The sequence below is a fragment of the Nuphar pumila genome, chromosome 11, assembly GCF_984573655.1.
Source record: "Nuphar pumila chromosome 11, dmNupPumi1.hap1.1, whole genome shotgun sequence".
NCBI classification, from domain to species: domain Eukaryota; kingdom Viridiplantae; phylum Streptophyta; class Magnoliopsida; order Nymphaeales; family Nymphaeaceae; genus Nuphar; species Nuphar pumila.
In genome coordinates this window covers 107,125,058-107,151,947 of record NC_143259.1, presented here as the reverse complement: position 1 = coordinate 107,151,947, position 26,890 = coordinate 107,125,058, and the positions used below count along the sequence as shown (strand labels likewise).

Sequence of the window (26,890 nt, the reverse complement as noted above, 5' to 3'; positions counted from 1 at the left end):
CAACATCACTCCTAGAAGAGGACCTAAAAGCTCTTCCACTACTGGATCTTGATATTGAACTTTGCCCACATTGTGTAGAACAGTTTCTCCACCAATATCATTTGGAAGAGATTAGTCGGTGTCCAAGCCTAGGATTTTCTCATTGGTTAGGTAAAGTTAGAGGCTTTTTCTCGAGAGAAAGTAGAGTTAGAGGCTCTATTAGGAGCTTTTTCCCTCCTAGGACTGCCTATGAGGTGCAGCTCGACATTCGTATTGCCATGACTCCTCAACATTTAGTCGAGCAAGCAGATGCCTTGGTTGGGAGATGGTTCTATGATGCTTGCATTCTTTTCAATGCGACAAATTTCTCATAACCAATAACAAGCCTAAATATAAAATGCCTTCATATTATGCTTTGAGAGAAAAAAATTTAGATGCTAATATGAAAAAAGTGAAGGTATATTGTGATGAGACGAGACAATCATGGAGAGAAACTGAGTATAACATCATGATAGATGGGTAAACAAATAGAAAGTCAAGAACCTTGATAAATTTTCTTGTCTATTGCCTCAAAAGAACTATGTTTTTGAAGTCAATCGATCTGTCTGATACGCCCAAGACAACAAATGTATTACTCAGGTTGTGAAAGAGGTTCAATCTCAAAATATTGTGTAATTTATTTACTGATAATGCATCAAATTATAGGGCAACATTGACAAAAAAACTTTGGGTCATTCTTTTGGACTCCGTGTGCTGCCCATTGTATAGACCTCATGCTGGAGGACATGAACAACATTTGTAAGACAAAGTAGACAGTTGAATGCTGCCAAGAAATTAACCTAATAATAAAATACAATGGTGGTGTTGAGTTGACTCGTAGTGTAGTTATTAGATTTGCTACTAATTTTTTGACAGTGCAAAGTCTAGTAAAGCTAAGAGTTTTCATCAGATGAGTGAAATCAAATGCATATCTCCATGCACACCCCCCCCCAGAGAAATTGTAGATATTGTATTCAGAATTGAATTCAGGATTCATGCGTAAAGTTGTTAAGAATAACTATACCTTTGGTGAAGGTGCTTCAATTAGTTGACAGTGAAGACAAACCAACTATGAGTTATATCTATGAGGGCATGTATAAGACAAAAGAGGCCATTAGAGATAATTTGAAGGGGAAGAAAAAATTGTACATATCTATATGAAACATTATTGATCATAGGTGGACTGGGTAACTTCATCAACCTCTTCATGCTGCAACATATTATTTAAATCCTGCATTTAGATACTCCCTTATGATTAAAATGGATAGAGAAGTTAACAAGAGGCTTTTGGATTTCATTGAAAGATTAAACCTTGATTACAACATTTAAGATCAAATTCATAAGAAAATGAAAACTTATGATAATGCATTGTATGATATGAGGAAACTTACAACCTATGTCACACGGACTCGGCTAGGGAGGTGTCGCACCCGAGTCGACACGTCCCAACACGGGTGCGGACACGGGTGCAACTTCGGACTCGGCCCAGACTCGGTCAACGCCGAGTCAGACTCGGTCAACGAGTCGAGGCCGAGTCCATCCACATTTTGGACTCGGTCAACTTTGACCGAGTCCAAAACTGTCCATTTTTAGGACAAAGATATAAAAAATTCATTTTTTTATATCTTTTTTTTAAAATATATAATTAGTCTGTGCAATGCAGTTGCACAGTCACAGACTGTGACTGTGACTGTGCAACTGCAACTGCACAGTCACTGCATACAGTCTGTGTGACTGTGCGCACAGTCTGCACAGTCACATTGCACAGACTGTATTGCACAATCTGTGCAACTGTTAACGTATAAAGTTTAAACATTTGAATGTCAAAACTGAACAGATCACAAAGATGTGAATGTTATAGTAAAGGGGTCATTTCAAAAATTGGACCAGTACAGATTATGGACCATTTTTCACAAGTCATAGTTTAAAGTTTTTTTTCCTTTAACCATGGCCCATAGATGTGTTTACCTTAATTTTAATTGTTTACTAGAATTATTGTTATATATATATATATATATATATATATATATATATATATATATATATATATATATATATATATATATATATATATATATAGCCGAGTCCCCGTGTCCAAAATTTTTGAAATTGCGCCGCACCCGTGTCGCACCTACACCCGTACCCGCACCCATGTGACATAGCTTACAACATTGCAAAACCATACCACGATGCGTTCAGGTAATTATTTTGTCTATTTTATTTTTAATTTCATATTGTTATTTAGTTATGATGTTTTATATGATTTTATTTGTTATTGTCTTATTGACTTTTTTTTTTTCAGACATGTGGTGGGCCAGATTTGAAAGTGATGTTCCAAATTTGAGAGTTTTTGTCATTCACATTTTTAGCCAAACATGTGGTTCAAGTGGATGCAAGAAAAACTAGAGTGTTTTTTGAGCAAATCCATACCAAAAAAAGAAATAGATTGAAGCACAAAAGGATCAGTGACCTCGTTATGTTTGCTACAACTTGCGACTGAGACAAAGGTATATAAAAATATAAAGTTTATTTTAAAAAAAATTATCATTCAAAACTCAATTAATTTTAATTTTTTCATGTCTTCTTTTTAGGCAAATAAAAAAGTTAATCATCAAGAAGGCACAAAGAGCAATTTGATCCCATCAGTTTGAAACATTTTGATGAATTGGAAGCTTGAGTTGAAGAAAAAGCAATGACTTTTTTTTTAATGAAGATGACATTTAGTGAATTAACGTGGAATGAGCGCAAGAGGTAGATGATGAAGATCTCACGTATCTTGGACATGATGTGGATGTCGAAGGAGGAGAAAAAGAAGAAGAAGATATTAACGATGAAGATGATTATGATTATTGATGTTTTATTAAAAAAACTTGGTTATTTAACACTTAATTGTTCATAAACTTGGTTATTTTGTTTTTATTTATGTAATATGAAAGTACGAGTCTTGTGGCATGTTTTTAATTACAAGATATTTTATATTTTGCATTATTCTTGTGAGATATGCATGCAATATCATATATGATTCTATATTAGTTGATGTTTGATGATGCCTTATGTGACTCATAGAGACATAAATGCTTTATATGTGATTTAATGGTTGTATTTTGTGCAATTCATCATTGTTTCACGTGATATGATTTTTTTAGATTTTTTGCTCAAATTTTCTGTTTTTTCTTGATTTTTTTTAAAAAAATTAGATTTTTTATTAAAAATTTATGATACGTTTACGATATCATACGGTGTTACTATGGGCTCGATCGATACGGGTAACGATACAATACTTACAACCGTTCTTGAACCCATCAAGAGAAAATAGATTGGATTTTGGACCCTATCATAGAGCCATATATACTCGCTATGTTCATGCACAATAAATAAAAAGTATAGCTAAAACCTCACTTCTAACTAAGCGAGAAGTCTTGTCCATCTCAGTGGGAGCGTGCTCTTATGAAATATATGCTTGTTTACCCCTTATACCCTCTAGGGCCACAAATAGATCTTAATGGGCACTAGACTTATTCGGATTCATAGAATCCAACATCTAAAAAATAAAAAATAAAATAAATATTTTTAATATGGTTCTAAAAATCACAGGAATGAAACCAATATTACAAAATGAATTTGCTGAGATGGATTAAGCAAAAATCTCAAAAAATTAAATTATATGAAATGACCAAAATACCCTCAACCCCAAATAGACCCAAAATGGACGATTTTGTCATGGGGTTGCGGGTCTTGCAATTCAGATTGGGTTTTTTGCTCCTCGCTAATATCCGAATGCTCTGCATCATCCTCTCTTGGGTCAAAAGGCTTCATCCTCAGAGCCTTGTTCTTCTCAAGCGAAGTTCCATAATCCCTACAAAAATTCAAAATAAAATCAACGAAGAATCTGTCCCCAAGATAAAGAGATGAACTATGCAATGCAAGCAAAATTGGATATTTGCGAGTATAAGCATGCTTGCAACTTATAATGCCAAGAAATATAGAACAATAATGCTCATGCATGTTCAGAAAAACAAGGTTGTCAAGTTGGGAGATTACTTGATTTCCCCAATTTGAATTTTCACAAAAAGCATATTTAACATGTGCTTGAAGCTCAACAAAAGCTGGAATTTGCAAAAAATTATCTATCATATAATATTTAACAAAATTTTCTTGAAATAATGCATAAATAGTTTCAATTTTTTTTTGATCAACACATAAAAAATTTCTATTCAACATCTCACTTAAAAGATAAAATTTCTTGCTAAACTCACCACATGTTACCAAAAATGATGCAGTTTCTTTTTCAGAACTAGCAAGTAAATATATTACAGAAATCAACAATTTAAATAAACTACATGTATTTTTCCTAGTTTCAATTGCATTACTCGTTGTATTGCCTAAATCATCTAAGTTCTGATGCAACCCATACTGCATGTTCACTTTATTTTCAATTCTAACGAAATCCTGATTATCACAAAAATTATTTTTGGGGCTTTTATGCTCATAGTACCTAATGTGTTCAACTCGCATTTTGGACTATGATAAATCTCTAACGGCTCAACATGGGAATTTTCAGTTCTTAAATGCTTAATAACACACACCTCGATCGAATTTTCAATATTAAGATTGGACTTTTCAATTTTCACATCTTCCTCGAAGATGAGTTCACTAATGACATATCTAAGGTCATTGTTGACAACTATGAAATCCCCACATTCTGACTAGACTTCTTCGATAAAATTTTTCGAACATCAGATTGTCACAGATGAGTTTGTCCTCTCATAAAGATAGACAATCTTCATGATCCTCAACAAACATAGGGTTGTCAAAAACGACATGAGTAGGTTCGTCACAATATTCTATTTGAGAAAGTGAAGAAATTTGAGACAACTCTTCGAACACTTCATCTTCATCGAAGATAGGTTTGCCAACGATCTCACGCATAGGAACATCTTCAAATTCAGGTGAGGGTTTCTCTTCATCTTCCTTATCGATCTTATCGAATATTGGATCACCAAAGAATTCACGAGAATGTTTCTTTAGGGGTTCCTTTGCGAAAATATCAAATGTAAGATCAACCTCTTCACACTGGGGCTCTTCCTCGAGATCCGAACCAAGTTCTAGATCCTCGCTCTCCCCTATGACTTCTTCGATTTTCTCAACGAATTGAGGTTCTAAATCATAATAAAAGATTGGGTTTTCTTTAACCTCGCAAATCGCATACGAGGCAACTTCAAACCTAACCCTAGAATTTGCCAATTACACTCTAAAAGAGTTGGCCAATAGGAGGGCTCCAACTTAGATGGATTGGACCTCCAAAATTCAAGACAAAATTGGATCCAATATCTGGATCCATGGCTAAAATAAAATAGAAAACTACCCTTTTAGCTCTTATACCCTCTAGTGCCACAAATAGATCCTAATGAGTACTAGACCTATCAGGATCCATAGAATGACGACACCTAAAAAATAAAGCAAAAAAATACAAATATTTTTAACATGGTTCCAAAAATCACAGGAATGGAACTAATATTACAAAATGAATTTGCTGAGATGGATGAAACAAAAATCTCAGAAAATTAAATGACATAAAATGACCAAAATACCCCTCAAACTCCAAATGTACCCAAAATGGGCAATTTTGACATGGGGTCGTAGGTCTTGCAATCCTGATCGGGTCTTCTGCTCCTCACTAATATTTGGATGCTCTGCATCAGATCACCTCCTTCCTTTGAGAGTTAGGAAGTGACTCAATAAAATCTTTGGATATATCTACCAATGCCCTCTTCAGAATAGGCAAAGGGTTGTAGTGGTCAAGCGGTTTGGTGGCCTTGTACTTGTTGCTTTGGCACTCCGGGCACCTCCTAGATACTCCCTTACATCATGCTTCATTCCTCGCCAATAAAACCGTGCCTTGACTCCGTAGATATGTCTTTGACATACCCATATCTCCAGCCATAGGAGACTCATGTAACTCTCAACATTCCCGGAATCAAATCTAAATCCTTGGGCACCCAAATTCGTCCCTTGTGAAGAATGCGGTCTCCATGCACCGAGTGGTGTGGGTGCTGGCTTGGGCCCTTCTCACCTCTTTTATTTCATTATTTGATTTTTGTTTCATACATGCCTTGTCACTTACATCCAAAGAAATAGAAAAAATGGAAAGAAACTGCCCATCCAGGCTCATGGCACCACGAAAGGGCATTGACAACCACATTCTCCTTTTCTTTCTTGTGTCTAAGCTTGAAATCATATCCAAGTAGTTTGGCCAACCACTTTTGTTGCACGAGGGTCAATATCCCTTGCTTCCACATGTACTTGAGACTCCTATGGTTCGTCTTAACCACAAAGTGGCGCCCCAAGAGGTACGGGCTCCATTTCTCAATGGCATGCAAGATAGCCATCATTTCCTTGTCATACATGGACAAGCCTTTCTTCATGTTCGGGATGACTTTGCTCATGAAGGCAATTGGGTGGCCCTCTTGACTGAGTGTAACCCTTATTCCAGCATCACATGCATTCGTCTCGACTTCAAACTCCTTGGAGAAGTCAGGCAAAGCAAGGACAAACACCTCATGCATGGCTCGCTTGAGCTCTTCGAAAGCTCTCTCGGCTTTGGGGGTCCAAGCGAAGAATCCCTTCTTCAACATAGACATAAGAAGGGCAACAATACATCCATGTGACTTCACAAACCGCCTATAATACCCCATGATCCTTAAGAACCCCCTTAGGGACTGAATAGACTGGGGCTTGGGCCACCCCAACATGACTCCCACTTGATCGGGATTAGTAGAGACACTTTCCTTGTTTACAATGTGACCCAAATACGCCACATGCTCTTGCTTGAAATTACATTGACTGTTTGGCATACAATTTGTAGTCCATTATTATCCCAAACACATATAAGACATGTCCCACGTGGTCCTCTAAACTCTTGTACACCAAGATGTCATCAAAGAAAACAAACACAAATTTATGTAAGACCGGCCGAAAGAGGCCGTTCTTGAGCCTTTGGAACGTAGATGGTGCATTCGTTAAGCCGAATGACATGACAAGAAACTCAAAATAGCCATTATGTGTTTGGAAGGCCGTCTTCTCCACATCGTGCTATGCCATCCGAATTTGGTTGTACCTGATGTAATGAAAAGAGGCGGAAGCACCAATAGGGCAAAAAGTCACTCCTTAAGAGTGACTACAAGAGCCAAGAACACAAACACCAAATGTGCACACACAAAACTCACAAATATAGAAAATGACTTAAAGTCATAAGTTGGATTTATTGAAAAAAGGAAGAGAAGGGTGTAAAAACCCATACATTTAAGAGGAGAACACCTCCTCTATTTATAGAGGAGGAGAGCACAAGAAGGGACCACAAGGGGGCTCCCTTGTAGTCGTTGGGAGCCCCCAACGGTAAGAAATCTGACCGTTGGGGCCCCAACGACTACAAGAGTGGGGCCCCTTGTGGTTCAAACAAAAAGCAAAAAAGAAAAAGAAAAAAAGGAAAAAAAAAGGAAAAAGAAAATACAAAAATATAAAAAGTACATTTGGCAGTTTTACAAGAATACCCCTATCGGGTATTTCACTAAAAGCAATATGTATATATATACATATATGTATATATATACTTATATATATACGAATGTATATATATATATATATATATATATATATATATATATTTTAACACGCCCCCTCAAACTTTACGGGGAGAAGACCGAAAGTTTGCTAAGGAGAAACATAAATCGTGGAGTTGGAAGCGCTTTGGTGAAGAAGTCAGCTAGCTGATATTCTGAAGTAACATATGGTAATGAGATAGTCCCTCTGAGATATTCGTCTCGAACATAATGGCAATCCATCTCGATATGCTTTGTCCGCTCATGAAAGGTGTGATTGCTGGCAATGTATATCGCACTTTTGTTATCACAGCAGAGCTTGGTAGGAGTGAAAATGAGGACGCCCATGTCAGCAAGGAGACTTCTGAGCCATACGATTTCCATAGTTGTCATCGCCATAGCCCGATACTCAGCTTCAGTAGATGATAAGGAGACCTTCTGCTGCTTCTTGCATCTCCACGAGATGAGAGATTCACCTAAAAAAATACAAAGACCCGTAATTGAGATACGATCATTGGGATTTCCTCCCCAGTCAGCATCAGTAAAAGCAGTCAATTCAAGAGATGAGGAAGAGGATAAGAAGAGTCCCTTTGAGATGGTATTTTTGATATATCGCACAATTCTCATTACGGCCGCCATATGAACCGTGGTAGGTGCGTGCTGGAACTGGCTCGCTGCATAAACCGCATGAGCTATGTCAGGACGGGTGATGGATAGATAGGTGAGGGATCCAATTAATTGACGGTAGGGAGTCGGATCTTCAAGAAGAACACCATCTTCAAGTCTAAGTTTCGCATTGATAACTTCGGGAGTCTCAACTTTCTTTTCATCAGATATTCCTGATTTGGTACAAATTTCAGCAGCTAACTTCATTTGAGATAAGATGTATCCACGTTCGGAATAAGCCACTTCAATTCCTAAAAAATATCGCAAATAACCAAGGTCAGACATATCAAAGGTATCTTTTAGCATAAACTTAACATCATTTACTCCCTTTTTGTCATTCCCAGTGATGATCATATCATCAACATACAACAGAAGCATGATAATGGAGTCACCTGTCCTTTTAACAAAAAGAGCAGTGTCAGTATAGCAAGAAGAAAAACCTAAATTGATTAACACATTACTAAACCTGTCATACCAAGCTTTAGGAGCTTGTTTAAGTCCATATAAAGCCTTTTTTAATTTCAAAATTTTTCCATTTAAATTCATACCTGGAGGTGGTTTCATATAAACTTCTTCATTTAAATTGCCATTCAAGAAGGCATTTTTAACATCAAGTTGAAAGATGGGCCATTTTTTGACAGAAGCTATAGCAATAAGGGCTCGAACACTAGTCATTCGAGCAACCGGGGCAAAAGTTTCATCATAGTCTACCCCATATTCTTGGGCATAACCTTTGGCTACCAACCTAGCCTTATATCTTTCCAATGAACCATCACTCTTAGTTTTTACTTTAAACACCCATCTACATCCAATGGGTTTCTTGCCATTGGGAGGATCAATGATTTTCCAAGTTTGTGCCTTTTTAAGGGCATTAAGTTCAAGCTCCATAGCTTCATTCCAATGATCATATTGTTTAGCATCATTGTAATGAGATGGTTCATGAAAGGAGTGAAGAGCAAGAAGACATGCTCGATAATTAGGAGAAAAAGAGTCATAAGAAACAAATCTATTTGGAATCTTAGGAATGCGATTTGATCTTCTTTGAGAGGTTTCTTCTATCGACTCATTTTGAGAAAATCTTTCAAGGGCACATGGAGGATTTCTTTCATTCCTTCTAGAGTAGACTTGTATTTGTCTTGAAGCATTTTCTTCTAAGTTTTGATCATTATTTGGATATTCAACAAGATCTTCATTAAGAGGTTCATTAAGATCGATATGATCATCTATGATGTTTTCTTGAGGTAACAAGTCAAATAAAAAGGAATAGTCAATATTTTCATTTGGTTGATGCGAAAAACCATTTTCTTCTTCGAGGAATGTGACATCTTTTGAGATATAAAGTTTATTATTAAGTATGTCAAAACATCGATATCCTTTTTGTTTTTCGCCATATCCCAAAAAAATACATTCAATAGCCCTAGGATAAAGTTTATCATTTTTGCGAGTTAAAACAATGCATTTACATCCAAAATTTTTTAATCTTTTATAATCGGGAGACATATTGTAAAGTTTTTCAAATGAAGAAAGATTTTTCAAAGAGGATGAAGGGATTCTATTGATGAGATATGTTGAAGTTAGAACCGCTTCGGCCCAAAAGGATTTTGGGATATTTTTTGAAATCAATAATGTTCTTGTAGTTTCTATTATGTGCCTATGCTTTCTTTCCGCAAGACCATTTTGTTGCGGAGTGTTGGGACAAGAACGTTGATGACAAATTCCATTTTCTTTTAAGTAATTTTGAAAATCATTAGACATATATTCACCTCCCGAATCAGACCTAAGAATAGATAAATTTCCCAAAAATTGTTTTTTAACCATTGCATGAAATTCTTTAAAGAACGAGAAGACTTCAGATTTGCGACTTAAGAAGAATATCCACATAAATCTAGTGAAGTCATCAATAAAGACCACATAATACGAAAAACCTCCTTTAGATAAAATTGGGGAAGGTCCCCACACATCGGAATGAACAAGTTCAAATGGCCGAGTGGCAAAATAACTTCTTTGAGGAAACAGAGTAGCTTTAGATTTCCCAAAAATGCAATCTTTACAAGTCATGTGATTGTCTTTACAAGTATTGTTCAAAAAAGGGAAAAGAGACATTTTTACAAAATTTGGATGACCAAGTCTCTCATGCCAAATTCTAATACTTTTGTCTTTAACAAGATTGCAAGATGACTTAGATGGAAGCGTCAAAAAGTCCATAAAATAGAGATCACCCCTTCTATGGCCTTGCCCAATCAACTTCCCTGACTGGAGATTCTGCACGATGCAATCTTTAGGTGAGAAAGAGACTTGGCATCCATGGTCGGTGATTTGGGAAACGGAAAAAAAATTTAAATTAATTTTTGGAACAACTCTTACTTTAGGAACAAAAAAGTTTTGAGAATTTTTGAAGTCAAGTGTTCCAATACTTTCAATTTTTAATGACGTTCCATCGGCCGTTGAAACATAGGAGGACATGGGTTCGGAAATAACATTGGAAATGGAGGTTTTATGAGATGTCATATGGAAAGAAGCACCAGAGTCTAGTATCCACATACCTGGAGGTGATGAAGAGTAGGCGATGGCGGCTCCGGATGTTGAAGGAGAAGACTTGAGAAGGTGTTGGAGAACTTCGGAGATATGATTAAGAGTTTCTTTGATATCTTCTTCTTTGGTACTTTCTTCCTTCTTTGGAGAATTTTCTCCAACCGCGGCAACCTTTCCTTTAAGCTTTGGACAAACCGGTCTAATGTGCCCCGGTTCATTACAATAGTGGCATATGATTCCCTTTCTAGGCCCATTGATATTTTTGTTAAAGTGGGGAGGTCTATATGCTTTATTTGATTCGGGCCTATTAACGGCCAAAACCTCATCATTCCTAATGCTCAAGCCAAGTCGAGTTTCTTCTTGACATACCTCGGCAAGAGCATCTTCAATAGGTAGGGCTTTGCTTCTATGGAGAAGAGATGCCCTCACTTGTTCAAATTCCGGGCGAAGTCCATGAAGGAATTGAAAAAAGTGCTCATTTTCAATTTGTTCCCTTCTTAGTTCAATGTCTTGTGGAGCAACCCATTTGGGCTCAAGAAGGGCAAGCTCATCCCAAAGAGGGGTTAGAGAGCTAAAATAGTCCCGAACACTCATATCCATTTGTTTGGTGGAACAAATTTTTTCTTAACAAAAGAATTGCCGAGCAAGATCCTTTTGGGTATACATACCCTTAAGGAAAAACCAAGCCTCATTGGCTCTTCTAAACTTGGCAATATTGGCACAATTTTTAAGATCTACATTGTTCATAAACCATGCCAAAATTTTGGCATGGTTACTTTCCCAATCCTCGATTTTGGATTGATGTTCATTAATGGCTTTGATGCGCTCATCGCCATCTAAAGCCTTTTCAACTTCATTTTCAATTTTGGTAAGAACAAAAGAGGGTTTGGGAGTAGTCCCCATAACAAAACCCCAAAGTTTCTTACCTCTTAGATGATTTTCCATAGCGGAGGCCCACATGAGATAGTTGGACCCATTTAGCTTGAAAGAGAGCTCCACTTTAGAGTCACGTTCCATCGGCACCAAATATACTTCATTTCTTCAAAACTTAGAGAGGCACACTTTCCAAGATGACAAAAGAAAAGCCCAATCACCAACCGAGCTCTGATACCATGTAATGAAAAGAGGCGGAAGCACCAATAGGGCAAAAAGTCACTCCTTAAGAGTGACTACAAGAGCCAAGAACACAAACACCAAACCAAATGTGCACACACAAAACTCACAAATATAGAAAATGACTTAAAGTCATAAGTTGGATTTATTGAAAAAAGGAAGAGAAGGGTGTAAAAACCCATACATTTAAGAGGAGAACACCTCCTCTATTTATAGAGGAGGAGAGCACAAGAAGGGACCACAAGGGGGCTCCCTTGTAGTCGTTGGGATCCCCCAACGACTACAAGAGTGGGCCCCCTTGTGGTTCAAACAAAAAGCAAAAAAGAAAAAGAAAAAAAGGAAAAAAAAGGAAAAAGAAAAAGAAAATACAAAAATATAAAAAGTACATTTGGCAGTTTTACAAGAATACCCCTATCGGGTATTTCACTAAAAGCAATATGTATATATATACATATATGTATATATATACTTATATATATACGAATGTGTATATATATATATATATATATATATATATATATATTTTAACACCTGACACATGGATCCACTTTGTTAAAGATGGTGGATCTATGTAGCTCGTCAAACAACTCATCGATAATCAGTATGGGATGCTTGTTCTTAACCATAATCTAGTTGAGCGTTTGGTAGTCCACACAAAAGCACCATGTCTCATCCTTCTTCCTTACGCGAATCATGGGCGAGAAGGGTTGGAACTAGGGTGAATGATGTTGCTCCGTAACATCTCCCCAACAAGCTTCTCGATTTTCGCCTTTTGCTTGTGCGTGTAGCGGTATGGTCTCACACTCAGAGGATCACTTTCGGGCGCCAACACCACGTGATGGTTCTGTGAACGACATGGTGGCAGCCTCTTCGACTCTCCAAAAACATCAGCAAAGCCGTCCAACACCTTTTGGAGTTCGGGTAACACCAACTCCTCTTCCTTGCCATGTTCGGGTAGGGAAACCGATTGCATCACTAACCAAGCCGCCTCACTCAACCCCTTGAACAACTTGATGGCTCTCTTAGCTAGAACCTCTTCCATGGTAGGAGGCTTACGAGCCCTTAATGTGACCATGGTGTCACCCTTGCGAAAAATCATATGCATTTGGCCAAAATCCCAAGTCATCATGCCTAAAGAACGAAGCCAACACATACCAAGAACAACATCCACTCCTCGCATCAGGAGCACATAGAGGTCAACCTCAAAATCGGCTCCTTGGAGCCTCAACATAGCAATGTTGTAAGTATCGTATGATACGATACAATACGTATTGTTACTATGAGAAATAACGATACAAGATACGAGTGTGTATCATATCTGTATCATACTGTATCGTACTATATAGGGTGTATTGTATGATACACCTTCGGTGCACTTTCAAATCATAATTTTTTTTGGGTTTTAAAGAACTCTTGAGGGTCGACTCCCTTATTTGTGTGGAGATCATTAGAGGAGTATCCATGCACTGTAGGAGTCGTGAGGGTGATTCATACACAAGGAAGGGCTTTTGCGGTTTGCTCTAGTAAGAGTGTATTTTCACAATTTTTTTACTCAAGAAAGTGGATTAAGGTAAAAAAATCTACTATGACTAAAATTACAAAACTACTTTCCAAAAAAAAATTGCCTCAGGGGATGGTGCCCCCTGCAACCCTCCGCCAACTTACTGAGAAGTTGAATCCGCTAAAATTAGGGATTTATATCAAGGTAGAAATCAAACTTCACACTCTAACAAAGATGACATCAAATGATCCGACATGACAATGGGACACTCAAGGAATGAGTGGAAACTGATTGAAAATCGAGTGCAACTATTGCCATAATATTTTTGTTTATGTAATATAAAAGTATGAGTCTTGTGACATGTTTTTAATTGCAAGATATTTAATATTTTGCATTGTTCTTATGAGATAGTTGATCTTTGATGATGTCTTATGTAGCTTATAGAAACATAAATGCTTCATATGTGATTTTATGGTTGTATTTTGTGTAATTCATCATTGTTTCATGTGTTATGATTTTTTTTAGAATTTTTGTTAATTTTTTCTGATTTTCATGATTTTTCAAAATTTTTATATTAAAAAATTATGATTTTTTACCATATGATATGATACGTGTCTTATTTTGGGCCTGACCGATACGATACATACAACCTCATGATGGTCCTAAGAACGACATGGTGGCAACCTCTCCAACTCTCCAACTCTCCAACACGCTCATCCTTATTGAAGTTATGAGTCGAGCCCGTATCTATAAGTATATTGATGTGATGTTCGTTCATAATGCCATTAAGCCTCATGGAATATAGGGTTGTCACACTAGACAAGGCATGGTAGGAGATCCCCAAGATCAGGTCATCAAGCCCCCCGAATTCAATCTCCTCATTGCTCTCATCTCATCGTTTCCCTCATCTTCCTTCTCGTCTACAACCATGAACATGTTCATAGTTTTACATTTGTGCTCTGGCTCCCACTTCTCATCACAAGTGAAGCATCAACTCTTTCTCCTCTTTTCTTTGATCGTAGCACAACTTAAATGCTCCATCCTTGAAGCCGTTGAGCCTGCTTGATTTGGGAGTTCGCTTGTAAGGAAGAGCGCCTCTACCACGAGTGTTGGGAGGCCTACTTGGCTTTTGCAAAGCCGTGAGTTGCTTATTCCTCTCTCAATGCTTCGAGAAAGGATGATGCAATCATTCAACGTACGAGGGTTGTAGAACAACAACTCCACTTGTATCTCCTCCTTAAGTGCACCCACATACACACCCATAAGTGCGTGCTTTGACCAACCATGCACCATACTACTAAGATCTTCGAATTTCGCTTAGAATTCTTGCACGGACCCTCACTGCCTCAATTGCTTCAATTTAACATCAAAATTGTCATGAGGGGTTGGACCAAACTTCCTTACAACCAAGTCCACAAATTCATCCCATGTGGGCCTCCCGTGCGCTTGCATTTGCCAGCGCAACCAACAAGAGGCTTCACCTTTGACTTTCATGACCACCCACCCAATCCATACGATAATTCTCCAACACCGATTGACCCATAAAGAAATTCTAGGCCTTGAACAACCAATCATGCACATTTGGACCACTAAGTTTGGGAAAATCATACCTTTGCATACGGGTTTGGTCAAGCCCTCCCAACATGTGTGCAGTCCGGGGTGAAGTAGTCTTTTGCTCGAATTCGCCGAACGTCGGGCGGCCAGGCAATTCATGCCATCCGAAGGGTGTCTCGATGTGTCGTAGAGGTATGTTTGCATACCCAAAACAAGTGGAGATATCTGGTCGGCCATGGGAGGCCCTTGTTGCACCCGGAGGAGTCATCTCAAGAATCAAACAACTTGTTGTTTGGGCCTCTGGCATGGCCCCGTGTGATCGTATTGTGGCCTCTTTTCTTGCTGCACATGCCACCTCTCAAGTGTCTCGGTACGGATCTCATTGCAATCTAGCCACTGCTCCAAGGACACGCACATATCCTCCATGGATAAGTGCATTTCGCCCATCATGCACACCAATGTTTCAAAATCGGGGGAGATATTACTTTGGCCGGCTAAGGGGGTGTTGAGCACCTCTTGCTAGTGCTCCATTGGCTCTGATACTATGTCACACAGACTCGGCTAGGGGGTCGACGCACCCGCGTTGACACGCCCCAACACGGGTGCAGCTTCTGACACGGTCAACCAAGTGTCGGACTCGGTCAATGCATCGGGGCCGAGTCTGTCCACATTTTGGACTCGGTCAACTTTGACTGAGTCTATTTTTGTCCATTTTAGGGCAAAAAACTAAAATAAATCATTTATATATATATATATTTTTAAAAAATATATATAGCGAGTCTTATTATTGTTATATATATATATAGCCGTGTCCTCTAATGGGCACAACTTTGACCAAGTCTTATTATTGTTATATATATATATATATATATATATATATATATATATATATATATATATATATATATATTTTAAATATATATAGCTGTGTCCCTGTGTCAAAAATTTTTGAAATTGCTCCGCACCCGTGTCACACCCGTACCCGTACCCGCACCTATGTGACATGGCTCTGATACCAAACTGGTAGGGCCCACGCTTTCTATGTCGAAATTGGATACGTATTTGTGCGAACAAGTCACTTGGGGCTTCATTTGGCGTTTGCGGCGGGACATCCATCGCATGTACGGGTCTTGAAGCCTTAAGAGGCAGTGGATGTCCAGCTGCAAATGCCAAATGAAGCCTCGGGTGACCCATTCGCGCAAATACGTATCTGATTTCAACATAGAAAATGTGGGCCCTACCATTCTCATTTCTTCCCTTCCACTCTTGGCAACAATTTTCTGTCCCAAATCTTGCGTACAGCCAGATATCTCTGTTTGCTATCAAGTCTTAATTAATATTATTCCTCTTACATTCCCTCTTTGAGCTTTTGCGTATAAAGTGAGTTCTCCAGTGATGCTAATGGGTTTGGTCAACTACACAAGGGACTAGCCTTAATTTGATCTAGTTGTGAATCTTGTGATCTGTGGGCTTGCCAAATAGACTCAAGGAGTTAAGCTAAGCTAGCTAGCCTTTGCCTAGGGTTAGGTCCTGTTTGAGCTTATCTTTGCTTGTTGACAGCCCTAACAACATGGTTGGCTTAACCCAATTTCTAGGATTTTTTAAATTAGCAAAGGGATGTGTTGGGAAACATTTTGGTTTATGTATCTTTTAGCTGTTTTTTAAATTCCGATGTATGGTCCATGAGTATGCTATTAGTGTCATCGTTTATATTTTCATGGTCATAGTATAACATGTGGCCATTGGGCTATAGGAAACTCATCCATAATCATGTCCAAAGACTTCTTAAATTTAGTTCTATCATAAGGTTTTGGTTACTTATCACCCATTTGTATGATGCAATGTTTCAGCTCCTGATATTCTCTGAAACAATGCATAAACATTTGGATTTCCGGAAATATTTTTGAACAATGTTTGTTACACCTAGTGATCCCAATTTAGGTCAGCTCAAGACCATCTGATTGGTACATGTATACTCCATATTCTGATGCCTTTCCTTCCATTTGATCAACTATTTTTAACTGGGTGTCTTTTTAACATTAGAGCAGAAGTAATTCATGGCTGCTTTTGCTACATGCGAACTTCTTCTGGAATGCAATGATCATTTTTTTGGTGCATAGGTGTTGAATTCTGAGAGCGACAACTCTAACACAAGGATTCAAAGTCCTCCCTAACATTTTTTTAATTGCAATTGGATAGTCAGTAATAGAAACTTGGATCAACAAGGGTGGTCATATCTGACAAACCACCTACCCTTTAACTTTTCTTTGCTAAAGATGTAAAGTCAATTGGTATAATTTGTCTGTTTGAAAACTTATACTTAAGCGGCATTGTGAAATCATGGCTATTACTTACTATTCTTTTCGGTTGATACTTTGTATATGATAGGACGTGGTGTGCTTGTAAGTTGTGAACCTCATGTGAGTCATATGTCATCACAACCATATGGATGATAATACATTGTAAAAGTAGATGCGCAGCACAAAACTGTGATGTTCAATTTGAGATAGAAACTGAGCAGGATTCTTTTATTATGTTTAATTTGAAAGAGAAATTTGGGTGAAAAACAATCACTTAGTGTTGGCTTTGTTTTCTGAAAAGCAAATTGCTGCAGGATAACATTATGCATCTGCCTACCCTTAACTGTGGGTGTTTTTAGTGTAGTTGCTGCTGACTCCCAATTCTAGATGTAAACCTTCATAGCTGGTGCTTAGCTTCTGCTGAGTGGTTTTGACATCATATCAAATATTGAGAAAGATGTAGTGTTTTCAATGGTTTGGATTTGAAGTAATCCAACTTGATTCCAGTTTGACAAGATCTGGACCTAGGGCACAACCAACTGCTATCTATCAGATTATATGGTGGTGCCTTTAGAATCCAAGTCCTAGTCTTTACTAAATACATATCCATCTACTGAGAATATATTCTCTCTTTCTTTGATATAAGAGAAGAGTGGATTCCATTGAAGAGATAATGGTTTCCAAGATGTCCAGATTTTCTTGAGAAAAACATGATTTTTAAATCCTCACAAACTCCCTTGACAGGAAATTCCTGAGTACAATATTTGCAATGTGGATTCTACTCATACCGAACTTAACCTGGTCTGTATACTTTGAATGTGGGTGATTATTCAACATATATGACAAGGTGAAGGATCTGGAATCCAAAATGAGATCCATACCATGAATTGCTTTGTGTTTACATATGGGGAAATGAGGGTTTATCCATTGGCATTGAACTTGTATCATTCTTGGACTAGACCAGGTTCCTGACCCTCCTTTACATGATCAAATTATCTTCAGAATGGGCACTGTATACCAGGGCTGGGACCTACCTAGGCTTATAGTCCTGTACTCCTGTTTAATATCTAATCAGTGAAGAATGGGAAAAAGAAAAGTAAAGATCTTTTGAGTTAGTTTGTGTCCGACAGTTTTATCTGATCTACTTTCATCTCGTTCATATTGGAGTGCTGGGCCAAAAGTCATCAGATTCAGCCTGTTTTTGCCAAAATTGGCTGTTTCGGTCGTGTCGAATTCTTGTGACCATCTATGTATTGTTTTGATCATTTCTGAACTCTTGTCCACATATTGGGTCATTTTGCAATATGTTGTGTTAAATTTTTCTTAGTGTTTTAAGATTGCAATTTTAGGTTTATGGGCGGATAATCATTTATGACTTCTAGGGGTTTCATTTCCATGTTATCCCATTGTTAAGCTTCATGCAACAACAGCCATGGTAGTTGCAAAAATACAGGCAATCTAATTCAATATAGCCTTGAAGACCAGTGGTGATTTTAGTTCTTGATGGTGCTTGCAGTATGTCTGTGTTCTCTATTGTTCTGTCTCACTGATCCACTTCAGTTTTGTGAAAACTCCTAGTGGAAGAGCAATGGTTGATTGATCATTTAATTTGTTTAATTGCTAGTTTTTTAGATTGTTTAATGCCATAATTATCACTAAATGGATACTGTTGTTTGTCACTTTTGTCAGTCAGCATAGATGATGTGTGATGAAGTTTCAGGGGATTAGATCAAAGTTTCGTGCAACCTTTATAGTGCAGAAACTTGGAAGAGCCGAGGAAGTCACTTTGTGCATGATAAGGCGATCTTAATATTAGGTAGCTATTAGAGATGCTAAACAAAGGGTTTTGTCTCTGAAGATTAGTTATTGAACTTGATCTCATTGTGAAAATAGGATTTGATGTTTGTTCTCGTGTTCAAGTTTGTCAGCACAAGTTGTCATTGGGTCATCATTTGACATTTGATTTATAAGAAGCTACTGGAAAATTATCAAAGTTGTTGTTGACAGAATATTCATAACTACATGTCATGGTTTTTTCTGTTAATAAAAAGCTGTAGTGTTGGAGGCTTTTAGTTTGTGATGTCTTTACTCTTTTCCTGCCTGACCCTCCATAAAAATACATCATTGGCACAGATGTTGTGGTATTTCAAATTCGATGGTATCATGACATTATCACTATATTTCTGGGGATTTTTTTTTATTATTATTATGTTAATATGGTTTTTGCTTATTTCTTTTTTATATTTTGAAGCATTTCCACATTTTCTTTGCACTTTTTATAAAAGAATATATTACTACAACCTATTTTCTTTGATTTTTTGTATTTTAACATGTCAATATTTTTCCAAAATTTATTGTAAATCCTATAATATCTGAAGAAATTGCCTCACTGAAATATTGTGGAGACCTATAGTTATGATTATCACATGCACACACACGCACAAGCTCATGCTGCATGCACACACACAAGCTCTGTGTATGTTGAGATATTAGACCAAAAAGGGTTTAAGTTATGATGACTTCATAACTTTTGGAAGCATGTGAATGCTTTAATGCTTAAGAACATTAACCAACCTGTTTGCAATTCTATATGTTTTGCTGTGGTGATGCTCTTTTCTTAATATTTACTGCATGCTATGTCACATAAGTAATGGGTGCCCGTATAGGGTATGATACAATAATTTATAAAAGGATGGGTACGGGAATACTATATATATGTATACTTATTTGCTGACAAACATAATTTCTAATTGTAGTAAGCTATGTCAGATGGATACAGATGCGGGTGTGGGACACTATGTGGATACACTTAGTACGATACGATAAATTTCAAAAATTCGGAATGGGGACACGACCATACATATACATAGATGTATGTATGTGTCTGAGTGTGTGTATAAAACAACAATTTAAAATCACTATAATTGGAAGCATCAAATAATGAAACTAAGTTGAAATTGAAATTTTATGTAATTGATGACAGATTTTTAAAGAAAAATAACTCAAGTGAATATGAAATAAGTAAATAAGGTCATACAAGAAAATAGATAAAGTTAATGACACAATGTTGATTGTGCATGAAACTGGTTTGACTATGTTGATGAAGTGTTGTATCGTGTTCGTGAAGTGTCCGAGTGTCGTTTCGTGTTGGTATGGCATACACATGCTAAGTGAAGTATTCGTGTGACAGATAGTAAGTAATAAGAATTTATAGTAAGAATTGGAAGTTTCTGAGGATTTTTCTCCAGGTTCATCTTTTTTTTTATCATATCTCTACTAATGATTACTAATAAGATCAATGACCCTTTAGCAACAGAGCAGAATAAAGAAAAGATCAAAATAGTGTCTCTTTTTTTAGGAGAAATCAAAATTAGGGAAATCCATAGAAGCTCCCTTGTTACATGTTAAATGCTCTGACCTAACTAAGATATAGAAATAAATATGCAACACTTCTATATCTCTCGAGAATCACACATTTTTAATATGAAGCCCTATCAGATCAAAGTTTAACGGATCTCACTGGTCCTCATCATCATCAAGTCATATCCCAGTTACATGGGAAATGCTTTAAGAGTCATGCTTCTCCATTCCTTCATACCTAGGTAAATAATTTATAATTCTTGATGATATTTGATCCATTTGATGTTATGTATTTCTTTTCTTTTTGTCATTTCCTTTGCAATTCACTCCAGTTGCTTTAATGTCTACTACCAGCTTGTTCTTTTAATCTACCAGGATACAAAAAATCGAAATAGTGTTTTCTCCTTTGGAGAAATCAAAATTAGGGAAATTCAAAGAAGCCCCCTTGTTACATGTTAAATGCTCTGACCTAACTAAGATATGGAAATAAATATGCAACACTTCTATATCTCTTGAGATTCATACATTTTTAATATGAATTCCTGCCAGATCAAAGTATAACGAATCTCACTGGTCCTCATTGTTAAAATGTAAAACATATATATATGTATATATATAATATTTATATTATTATTATATATATATTTCTGTAATTTTATTTTATTTTTCTGTATTTTTTTCTGTATTTATTTTTGTATTTTTTAGTGTCTAGTTCTAATAGAACTAGACTAACCTTATCTAGTTAAGTTCCACTTGGAACTTAACTAGAAAGGTAACCGTTGGAATGGTCCAACGATTACATTTTTAACCGTTGGACCATTCCAACGGCTACAAGGAGAGCTCCTTAAGAGCTCTCCTCTTCCCTTTTCAAACTTGTATATACAGGGGTGCAACCCCTCTTGTAAAATTAATCCAATGCTTCTTAAGCATTGTGTTTTTCCCCTTCAATAAAGAATATATTTTATTCCCTTTTTGTTTCCTTTTATACCCTTTTCTAAGGGTTATGCTTAAGTGTCTTTTTAAGACATTCTTTCTTACGGATCTTAGTTCGTGTTTGGAAGATCCTCATTTCATTTCATGGTATCAGAGCAAGGTTCATCCTATGTCGTGCGAATTTCTTGCCTTGTTTTACGTGCCAAGCTTAAAAAGGAGTTTTATCACCTTGATTAGGTTCTTTAAAGCCCCTTTTGATGGAAGGAGAAAAGAGGAAGGCTCGTTGCATCAAAATCTTGTGTTTGCTTTCTTTTACTCTCACTTCCTCTTTATTTCTTTTCTTTCTCCTTTTATCACCTTTGTAAAAGATGGATGATCAAGATAAAATCACCATCATACCCATGAAGCTAAACGACACAAATTATGTAATGTGGGCTTCAATAATGAAGCACAACATATGGGGAAAAGGATTATGGAGCATAGTAGATGGTTCCGATTCGGAACCTAAACTTGTCCTCACCAAAATGGAAGGTGATAAAGAAGTTCTCTTAACCGAAGAGGAGAAAAGCAAAGCCTTAACCAACTTTGAAAAAAGTTGGAAGGAATGGCGAATAACGCATGCTAAAATTATGTCATGGCTAATTAGTAGTGTTGACATAAAGAAATGCTCTAGTCTCGCCAAGTTTGAGCATGCCAATAAGGCATGGGAATATCTCAAGAATATGTATTCTCTAAAAAATATTGCACATGTGTGCAATCTTCAAGAAAGAGGGAGATCAATGATCCAAGGTGATAAAACTATACGTGCATACTATAATGAACTATCAGAACTTTGCGGTGAATTGGCTATTTTAGAGCCAAAATGGCATTGTCCTTAGGACATTGAGCTCCGACAAAAGCAACTTGACATGAAACACTTTTATCAATTTGTAAACGGTCTAAGACCGGAATTTGAGTCGACTAAGTCGGCCCTTCTTCATCGGGGAAAAGTTTCCTCTATTGTCGATACTATAGAGGAATTAACTATGGAAGAAAACAGAATCAAGAAGAATACTCCTAAGATTGAAGATGATTCTGTTCTAGCTGTATCTAGACTGGGGAATCATGTACGATCTTATAGACCTTCTCATTTTAACCGACAAAGTGGTGACTATGACAAGAAAAAAGGTTATTTGCCATCATTGTCATGAACCTGGACATTACAGGCCACAATGTCCCAAGCTTAAGGAGCTGAGAGAAAAGAGTTGCGATTGCTGGATCGGAGCCGAAAGATCAGGATGCACCAATTTCCATGGCTCAACTAATGGAGATTCTCCAACCTCCTCATTAAAGGAGCCTCCTCTTCATCTAAAGCTTCAACTGATGCAACTGCCTCATCTTTTTCCGATCCAGGTAACTTTCCTTGGCTCCTTGACTCTAGTGCTTCTTTCCATATGACCCCAAATAATCAAAGTGTATACGAATGTGTTAAAAATAAAACAAGTGTGTCAAAAGTTTTTATAACTGATGGAACTTTTCTTGAAATAGAAGGAATATGAAATTTTGAAAAAAAACATAAAACTAAGAAATTTTCTATCCCAGAAGTTAGATATATTCTCAAATTAAATTTAAATCTTTTATCTGTATCTCAAATATTTGATTATGGATGTAATATTTCCTTTTCTTATCATGGTTGCTGGATTTAGGATCGCCAGTCAGGAAAGCTGATTGGGGAAGGCTATAGAGAAGGACTCTATTACATGGATTTTTTGGAAATGCCGAAGAATGCCTTTTGCTATAACATAAGAAAATTGAGTTGGAGCTGTGGCATAAAAGACTTGGTCATCCACATATAGCCAAAATCCAACATTTTCTAAATCTAGGGAAATTTTGTAACTTTGAATCATTTGTTTGTAAAGATTGTATTCTTGGCAAAACGAAAAGATTACCATTTCAGAACAAAACTTTTATCTCTTCAAGAACACTTGAATTAGTACACTTAGATGTTTGAGGTCCTGCACCAGTAATTTCTAGAGGACTTGCTTATTACGTTATTTTTGTCGATGATTTTTCCTGACATACGTGGATTTACTTTCTTAAACATAAGTCTGAAGTATTTTTATACTTTCAAACATTTTATAATATGGTTAAAAACAAGTTTCAAAATGATATTACTATTTTTTGCACAGATTCAGGGGGAGAATTGTTATCCATAGATTTTAAAATTTATCTTAATTTACATGGCATCACACATCAAAGGTCTTGTCCATACACACCTCAACAAAATAGGATGACAGAACGTAAACATCGTCATATTATAGAAACCACTAAGACTTTATTAATAGCAAATCAAGTCCCAAAAGATTTTTGAGCAGAAACTGTCTTAACTGTCACCTATCTGATTAATAAGATGTCATCCTCTTCTTTGCAAAATATAACTCCCATTGAAAAACTTATGAACGTTTTTCTAGATTACTCTAGACTGAGAATATTTGGATGCAAGTGTTTCATTTTTGCAAACAAAAATGATAAACTTTCTTCTCGTGTGATTCCCTGTGTCTTTTTAGGATATGCTGAAAATAAAAAAGGTTATAGGTGTTTTGATCTCAAAAATAATAGATTATATGTGTCTAGAAATGTTTCCTTTCTCGAAAAGGAGAACTTCTTTGATTTTGAAAAACCAAAGGAAGTCACTGACTACTCTTTTTTGTTAGATCTGACATCAAAATCTGATGAATATGATCTTGACTATAACTTTGATAATGATCAAGGAATTATTGATTTTGATCATAATGTTGGCAATGAAGAAGTTCATAGAGACACTAGTATACAGTATTCCAAACGATGAGAGCCTAATCTTCCGTGTGCACATGAAAGATATTCTGACATTCCAACTAGACGATCATCCCGAGTCTCGAGGCCTCCAAGAAAGTTTGTGCCATACGAGTCTTTCTGACCTACGTATAGGGCAGTCATTGCATTAATTCACTCATACGAAGAACCATCTGCATATCTTCAAGCAAAAAATGATGTCAAATGGGAAGAAGTCATGAAAGCTGAATTAGATGCACTCGAAAAGGCTTTGTGGCTCGTGTGACAACAGTCAGAACCTTAATGACCTTAGCTTCCATCAAGAAATGATCCATCTTCTAAATGAATGTCAAAAATGCATATCTAAATGGAAAGCTAGTTGAAGAAGTATATATAGAACCCCCTCTAGGTCTCAGTATTCCTAAGGGTAAAGTCCTTCGCTTAGAAAAAACCCTTTATGGACTTAAACAAACACCAAAAGCTTAGTATGATAGGTTTAGTCGGGTTATGATTGATATTGGTTTTCAATTTTATTTAACCGACATTGCTTTGTTTATTAAGAATTCTGATGCAGGAATCATTGTGCCTCTTCTCTATGTGGATGATATGATCATCACCCGAAGCGATAAACAGGGAGTTGAAACGATTAAAACACTTCTTAAATTTCACTTTGAAATGACTGATTTAGGTTTATGGAGATATTTTTTAGGCATTGAAGTTGCCTATTCTCCTAGAGGATATTTATTGTCTCAAACTAAATTTGCTTTTGACATTGTTTACAAGTCCGGTATTACTGATGATAAGAAAGTAGACACTTCAGAAGTTGTCAATGTTAAAATGAAGATTGATGATGGAGAACTTTTTGCAGATCCTACTCCTTATAGACAACTTGTCAGGGCACTTTCCTATCTATCCATTATCAGACCAGACATAGCACATGTTGTTCACATAGCAAGCCAGTTTCAATACGCTCCTATCACTGTTCATATGAGAGCAGTCATGCGTATTATCAGATACATCCAGTCCTCTCTTTCACGGGGACTTTTCTTGTCTTCCTCCTCGATTTAATTGCATATACTGATGCTGATTAGGGAGGTGATCCCAATAAAAAACACTCAACCACTGGTTTTTGTGTCTTCTTAGGTGAATCATTAATCTCGTGGAGGTGCAAAAAGCAGCAGAAGGTCTCTCTATCATCCACTGAAGCTGAATACAGAGCCATGACAACCACGACCATGAAAGTAGTTTGGCTCTGACGTCTGCTTGTTGGCATGGGAGCTGAAGCAACGAAAGCTTCACAAATGTATTGTGACAATAAAAGTGTGATCTACATTTCAAGTAACAAAATATTCCACGAACGCACCAAACATATCGAAATTGATTTTCACTACGTCAGAGATAAATATCTACATGGGAAAATTGATCTGCCATATGTTACTTCAGAATATCAGTTAGCAGATTTCTTTACAAAGCCTCTCGCTGCTTCTCGTTTTCACTTCCTCTTAGACAAACTTTCGCTCATTGTATCGTAAGTTTGAGGGAGAGTGTTAAAATGTAAAACATATATATATAATAATAATATTTATATTATTATTATTATATATATATATATTTTTCTGTATTTATTTTTGTATTTTTTAGTGTCTAGTTCTAATAGAACTAGACTAACCTTATCTAGTTAAGTTCCACTTGGAACTTAACTAGAAAGGTAACCGTTGGAATGGTCCAACGATTACATTTTTAACCGTTGGACCATTCCAACGGCTACAAGGAGAGCTCCTTAAGAGCTCTCCTCTTCTTCCCTTTTCAAACTTGTATATAAGGGGTGCAACCCCTCTTGTAAAATTAATCCAATGCTTCTTAAGCATTGTGTTTTTCCCCTTCAATAAAGAATATATTTTATTCCCTTTTTGTTTCCTTTTATACCCTTTTCTAAGGGTTATGCTTAAGTGTCTTTTTAAGACATTCTTTCTTACGGATCTTAGTTCGTGTTTGGAAGATCCTCATTTCATTTCACTCACGTTGTACACGAGTTCAATCATTATCATCAAGTCTTATTCCAATTACATAGGAAAGGCTTTATGAGTTATGTTTTTCCATTTCCTGCATACCTAGGTAAATAGTTTATAAATCTTTATGATATATGATCCATGTGATGTTATGTGTACCTCTGTTCCATTTGTCATTTCCTTTGCAATTAGCTCCAACTGCTTTAATGTCTACTACCGGCTTGTTCTTTTAATCATTGAAGAGTTTGTCATAGGCTTACTTTTTTCCATAAGCCAATGTGGCGCGACTATCCTTCCTTACCACCGCAAGTCTACTTATCGCTCTGTCACGGGCATAGAATGCTTGTAAACCCCCGACACGTCAAGCTGCCCAAGCTGGCCAACCTAACGGCCAAAGGCCGCGTACCAACACGTTTCCATTTGTTGAATCATTTTCATTGGCCCTACACACCATCCTGTGCGTAGTTGCCTAACAGAAGCTGATCAAGCGCTTTTCCAGATGCGCATTCCATGTAG

At 36.9% G+C, this 26,890-nt stretch overlaps 1 protein-coding gene across 3 annotated transcripts in view; it reads left to right on the top strand.

Annotated features, from left to right (window-relative positions):
* LOC149822722 (uncharacterized) overlaps positions 1–26,890 on the top strand; it is a 47,232-nt gene that overhangs the window by 10,887 nt on the left and 9,455 nt on the right. Inside the window, exon 3 of one of the 3 annotated variants that reach the window (XM_089980009.1) lies at positions 18,972–19,352. The exons of the other annotated variants lie outside the window; for them this stretch is intronic. Coding sequence (XP_089836135.1) covers positions 18,972–18,991 — 20 coding nt within the window. The 3' untranslated portion in view covers positions 18,992–19,352. Of the gene's footprint in view, positions 1–18,971; positions 19,353–26,890 lie in introns of those variants that run through there. 3 annotated transcript variants of the gene reach the window in all.